At 47.4% G+C, this 6,462-nt stretch overlaps 1 protein-coding gene across 1 annotated transcript in view; it reads left to right on the forward strand.

Moving 5' to 3' along the window:
• The window catches only part of LOC109297069, a 26,979-nt gene that overhangs the window by 9,542 nt on the left and 10,975 nt on the right, over positions 1–6,462 (forward strand). Inside the window, exon 3 of the mRNA XM_019516718.1 lies at positions 4,920–5,115. Coding sequence (XP_019372263.1) covers positions 4,920–5,115 — 196 coding nt within the window. The remainder of the gene's footprint in view (positions 1–4,919; positions 5,116–6,462) is intronic.

Genomic DNA, 6,462 nt, shown 5'->3' on the forward strand with positions numbered 1-6,462 from the left:
TTATTTTAGTGGTAGCCTCAGTAGGCTAGGCAGACAAGAATAATGAGCTGGTCTGCAGCCTAAAGTATAGGACATGAACTACTTCCATTACCGAGCCAAAACGTTTTAAAATTTCATATGCCCAACAGCTAGCCTTTGCTTTGCCTATTCACTTTTTGATAGTTTGCAGCTCTGCTGTGTAAATCAGATATATGGTGAGTCTCTGTGCTTTATGGCTGAGTAGGAGTTTATAAAATTACATGTTTCAGCTCCAGTAAAGTGTCTGGTTGTTAGTAAAAGCCCAAAATGGAGCTCAGGGTTGAGAGAGACACAATGGGTTTTATTTAACGCAGCAGAAACACTATAACCCTTCATTTTTTGCAGAGATGGGAAATATGGATACATTATATCAGAAGAGGAATTGTCAAATACCACCTAGCTATCGAGGGAATAAAACTGACAAGTGCATAATATTTCATGTATAGCAGGCTGACAAAACTGGCATGAGAATCAATCTCAGTATGAAGTAGAAGAGAGTGGATGGATGTGTTCACAGGATATGGTAACTGACTTGATCCACCTGTTTATCCCATTGGGTTCCCACTTTAAATTCTTGGGAGTAATTTTGAATTAAGAGGTTTGATCATTTTCTGGGATGTCACTTGGATTTGTTCAAATGTTAATGGCTCTGTGACTGGCTTGCAGCACAAAGACACACAGGGTTTTGGGGTTTTTTTTCTTCTTTTATTCCATCTTTGTGGGATTATTTCCCAAAACATACTATTGCTGAATTTCTATCCTTAGCTAAACTACTGGCAGACACCTTGCTCTGAGATGGCACATTCACTCTGCAGCCATTATGCCAGCATTGTTTAGTAAATGCTTTTCTGGCATTGCTATCTCACTCCTTTGGAACTTATCCTTTGACAGACTCAGGAGACCAGTTTGAACCAAAAATCATACATCAGTGTGTAAGAGACTAGAGCTTCCTGATGAGATGCTGAGGCTTGCTTTGGTGAGAGATTCTGCTCTGAATAGTGTCATTGCTGTTGGGTGAATTAGGTATGAAGAGAAGAGCAGCAATCTTGTGCAAAGCAGGAGACTAAGGTACCTCAGATCCTGGTGAGGCAGATTAGTTAATTCTGGATTCTAGTCTCATCAAGTTCAACAGGGCTCAGGTTTAATTTAGTATGCAGCATTTGGAACAGGGATGGGAACAGTAGAGTGCAACCTGATACACGGTTTGGCAACTGAAGTTCAGTGTTAAGAAGCACAGCTAAATCATTGGCGCTTGTGACTCTGCAGTCATGTGTCCATAAAGTTTTGAGGGGTAATTTAAGAGTTTCCCTCTCTCTTCCTCCTTTCATATGGCTATCCCAGATGGTCAAGTTTTTAATAGGGGAAATATAGCTAATTGAAAGGTGAAGAGGATAGGCCACTGGTAGGGGAGGCACAGGGGAGCATGTGCCCCCCTGAGATTGGCCACTGCTGGCTTCTGCAGGCAATTGCCACTTGCCACCCTCCTCCTCCCCACCGCCACCACCGTCACCAGCTTCTGAGGGTGGTTGCCGCTCGCTACTCCATTGCCAACGCTGCCAATGCTGCCACCCACAAACTGCGCCCCCCTACCACAGTCTCAGGAGGCACCAGTCACCCATGGTGAAGAGTCACAGGAAGCTTTCTTGCCCTCTGAGAACCTGTCTAAACTAGTTCCTTGATGCTACTTGGGAAGTAGCCTGTCCTAAGAAAGAGATCTTTATCTTTAATATGCACTGAGATGGTCATTTTCCGAGTCTCCCAACTGTGTTGGGTGGTACCCACTGGCCTAAAAAGGTTCCTGTATCTTCCTTAATACAAGTTTAAGAATCAGTTAGGGCTCATGCTTCTTAGTGCCTGTATTAGAATAGCAACAGAGACTTCTGTGTAAGATTAGTCAAGGCCTTGGTATGACTGCAATTAAAATGTAGCACTATATAAACCATGTAAAATCAAGTTTTGCCCAAGCCAAACAGTGTGGTGGCTAGCATGCTTAAGGCATGACAGTCCACATGGCACCAACAGATGTGGTGTGGCTAGATTTCTGGACACTTTTGACTCTCAGGCCCAAATGACTAATTATCCAATTATTGTTGTGCCAACCAGGGGTGGCCTTGGACAGGGCAGGGCAGAGCTCAAACTTACTTCTCTGGAATTATCATGAGACTTTTCAGTTCTGCTGCTGTCACAACTGAACAGATTCAGTGCAAGAGCTGATGGACAAACTCAACAGACGCTCAGAAAACCCAGTCCTGGTAGGAGTCACCCAACAACTATAACAGTGAGAGACTGGTCTAGGAGCAGCAGAGGCCAGAAACTTGAGTCTGATGTGTTCATTTTAAAATAGAGGAAGAGCAAACAGCCCCACACATACAGGTCAGGAAACTTTCCTCTGCATTGGCATGTGGCAAGATGTGTCCCCAAGAGGACATATTAGAAAATTGGCCAAAGAAACAAACGAGAGGATGGGAGGAGGTGATCAGATGTGGTCAGGGCCCCTACAGAGAATTGTGTTCTCTGAAGGTTTTTATCTTGCCCTTCTCATCACCAATGCTTTTGAGCCCCTTTCTTGAATGCATTAAATGGTGCAAGTAGCAATTGCCCTTTGTGTGACTTACTTTCTCTCTTTGGCAGGGCAAGGCCTACCACACAGTGTTTTTAGTGGGTTTGTTGATGCACCAAACATGGAGTTGCTGCCACGTGTTTTCATAATGGAAGGCAGGTCAAAGCAGCACACCTTGCAAATCAGGCAGAAGGTGGCAAGGTCTGTCTACACAAGATGCTCACTGTGCAGTAGCTCATTATTACTGCACAGCAGCATCACCAGGCATGAACTGTGATGCAAAGCTACTGTAAAGTAGTAGCAAGTTACTGTGCAGTAGAAATGAGTTACTGCACAGTAAGCTTCACTAGGTAGTGGTACCAGGATGCTACTGCACACCAGTTACTGCACAGTCATTTAGTACTTGGTTATGTAGTAACATCTGCTCAGTGGGTGGCTCGTGTAGACATGCCCAAGGTGGGAGACATGGTCATCTAAGGTGTTGGAACACCTAAGACAGGGGTGGGCAAAATACAACCTGCAGGCCATTCTGTCCAGCCCACAGGGGCCCCTAAAAAAATTAGCAAATTAATATTAATTTGTTCCTGGCTGCCTGTCAAAGCTGACAGGAGCCAGGGGCAGTAGGACCCAGAGCGAGCCCTCAGCAGAACTGAGCAGCCCTGCCCCACCCCCAGCCATTTCACTCTCTTTCTGCCCCTGCCCTGTTCCCACACCATGTGACTCCTGGCTGCATGGCCGGACTGGGGAGCATGAGGCTATGCCAGTACACATGCACACAGGGGCAATGTGTGTGTGTACATGCACAGTGTGTGTGTGTGTGTGTGTGTGTGTGTTCATTGGGTAAGTCCCACACTCACACCCTACCATACACTGCACCCATACCCCCCTTGCACTGCCATACACTCAGACCCCCCAACACTCCCTCATATACCCCAGCCACCCTCCCCCACACACATCTCCCCACAGACCCCATACCCACCCACACCACACATACCCACACACCCACAGCCCCCCACAAACCTGTACACACCCCTTATGATATACAAGAGTAAGACTTCATTTTAAGCTATTTTGCTATCAACTCTGTGTACACTACATAAACACATGTAAACCAGAACAAAAATATTTTTTTAAATCAAAGTAATGAATGTTTTAGATGTTCTCTTTTTAGAATATCATTTGGTTTTTTTCTGGTTCCAAGATGGCAAAACCCCTGGCTGAAAGGAGTACTTCGGGGGGCAAAGGGAGGGTCTTCAGATGGCAAAGGTCAAGGGTTAAGGGGTGGGACTTCTGGTCACAAGATGGTGACCAGGGGGTGTGGCACCTATCAAGGGGCAGGGCTACCCATGAGGCCCTCAACAACTTTCCAAAACTCAGTAAGCGGCCCTCAGCCAAAATAACTGCCCACCCCTGACCTAAGATAACACTTTGTTGTCCTCCTTTTGGGCCTTGAGAAACAAACAGGTGCCATCTTTCCAGACCTTGGCTGCTATCTTGGAAGATGCCTTTCTAAGGGAAGGACAATGGGGGCATGCAGATATCCTAATCACTATTCAGTAGCCACAGAGAACTTCAGTCTTCCCAGCTCCCTGTATTAGCAGCGCCTTGTCCACTATGATGAGCACACAGGCCTATGTCTGTTGCCCAGGGGTAGCAAAACAGACTTCTTCCAAAACAAATGGCATCACAGCCACACACAGAAATGCACACATCTGGGCCATGATGATCTCTCTGCTGAGAGCAAGTAAATGCCATTTCTCCTGACCTCACACAAGGCGTGTTTCCAGGTAAGGTCAGGCAGGGAACAAATTCAGTGCTTTTAAAGCAGCCATGGGCTGGAGAGAAACAGTTCAGGAAAAAATCCAATCCCTCCCTGTCACTCCTTTGTAATTAATGGCTGATGGAGAAGGGTCTGGTAGGGAGCAGCATTCTGTCCTGTGATCTGCAGAGGCAGCAGGGGACTGCAAGAACAGCCACTGAAATTGCACTCAGTTCCCCACTGCCGGCAGGCAGCATGCACAGTCTCCTCCACCAGGGGAACATCTATTTTCTGGCCTGTGAGGTCCCAAGCCGTCCACATTCCCATGTCTGTCAGCTTCAGCCTCCCACAGGAACTTCCTGGTGGTAGCAATGTCCTGAAGCAATGCCTGCACATTTGAAACCTATGTTGGGGTCTTCCCATACTCCTAACATTGGTTTGGGGGAAAGGAGTTATTCACAGGGGATCACTCCAAAAGCATCAGCAGCAGTCACCTGGATCCATGAGCAAGCACCCCAACTGCTAGTCCACACATCAGTCCTTCCATCACTGACCAAGGTGCCACCTTCGCACTGGGCTCAGAGCACGCTCACAGAGGCCGCATGCTTTAGCTGATCCGAGGGCCCATACCTCATCCCAGAGCCTGCCTCTCCACTCAGCTACAGCAACATGCACTCTCTCAGGCCAAGCAGCCCCTTCTGCCATGCAATACCACCCACCAATCAGAGAAGTGGCACAAGGAAGAAGTCAGGGAGGCTTTTTACTGCTCTCCAGCCAGGTGTATAATGCCCGTGTGGTGTAATGCAGCAGTGAAACCTAAGGCAACTGTGCCTAACATGTCCAATGGGGGTCTGCAGTCAAAAGGATACCAGCTTTTCCTCTCTGCTCCTCCCCAGCAGAGCAGAATAGAGTAGAGCAGATTAGGTCACCACTGCACTGTTGCCACCGTCTGGAGTGGAAGTTCCCCAGACCTTTCCCCAAGGCTCACCAGCATCTCTGAGCCATGGGACTGCTCTTTTTCTATCCTATCTGCTTGGGGTACCTCTGGGTTCAATAGCAACATGCTGCTTTGGTGAAGGGAAGTTTGGTGAAGGGAAGTTTGAATCTCAAAACCCACAATAGTTTGCTTTCTGAAGATGATTCCACTGGGGGTTTTATCATAACTGGTGGTCCATGTGGAGGTTTGATTTTACCTCAGCCAGTACATTGTGATGCTTTTAGATTCAGGGATTCAAATGACCCAGACTGTGGGGCACAGTTACATGTGTAAAAGTCTTCTGCCAGGATCTGTTTGGCAGTAAGAAGGTCAGGATTCAGCTCTCTGTGTGTTCCTAACTAAAAATAACCACTGCTGGCATGAGCCCACACCCAGAAACTGGGGAAATTCAGCAACTCAAAGTTGTACTCAAAACAGTAATATTTCCACATTCACAAGCAATGAGGCCAACTCAGGGAATAAACAGAAAGGGCACAGGAAAATAGCAACTTGAGAACAACTAAGTAAGAAATGAACAGGAAGAGAGAGAGCTGCTCTCAGAGTGTCTCCACAATATGCCAGGACCCTATCCTCCTCCCTCAGCTATGAACGGCCAACAAGGGAGTTATCCACTACCCTCATGCTCATCATACCCACCCATGACTCCTTGTCCATACTCAGAGGTGTCCTTTTTATGGGCAGGACCCTCTCACCCTAAAGAATGTGCTTCTGTTCATTAGTCAATACTGCCTCATCTCAGCTGCAGGGGTAACAGCTCTGGGGCTTGATGCAGAGTTCCCCCATTCAAGAGTCCCTCAACCCAGCTTTGGCTCTAAGTGAATTCAGCCCAAGCAGTTTCAACTTCTTGTAGACAGTATCATCACCACTCTGTTGGCTGTTCCCACAGCAGTCACTCAGGCACCACATGGAAGCAATTTCTGCAGCCTCTCAGCCCCAGTGGGTAGGGCACGGGGACCCCAAGCAACCCCTCGCAGGCTGGAGCCCTGCCAGCCGGCAGGGGAAAGCCCACCGTTTCCCACGTTTTTTGCCCTGTAAAGGAGACCCTTTTTTAAAAGTTTGTTTGCAACCCTTCCATATATTCTTGCGACTCACTTTTGGGTCACAACTCGCTGGTTGAGAGACGCTGCT

Source organism: Gavialis gangeticus, unplaced genomic scaffold, assembly GCF_001723915.1.
Source record: "Gavialis gangeticus isolate Ggan-Ray unplaced genomic scaffold, GavGan_comp1, whole genome shotgun sequence".
NCBI classification, from domain to species: domain Eukaryota; kingdom Metazoa; phylum Chordata; order Crocodylia; family Gavialidae; genus Gavialis; species Gavialis gangeticus.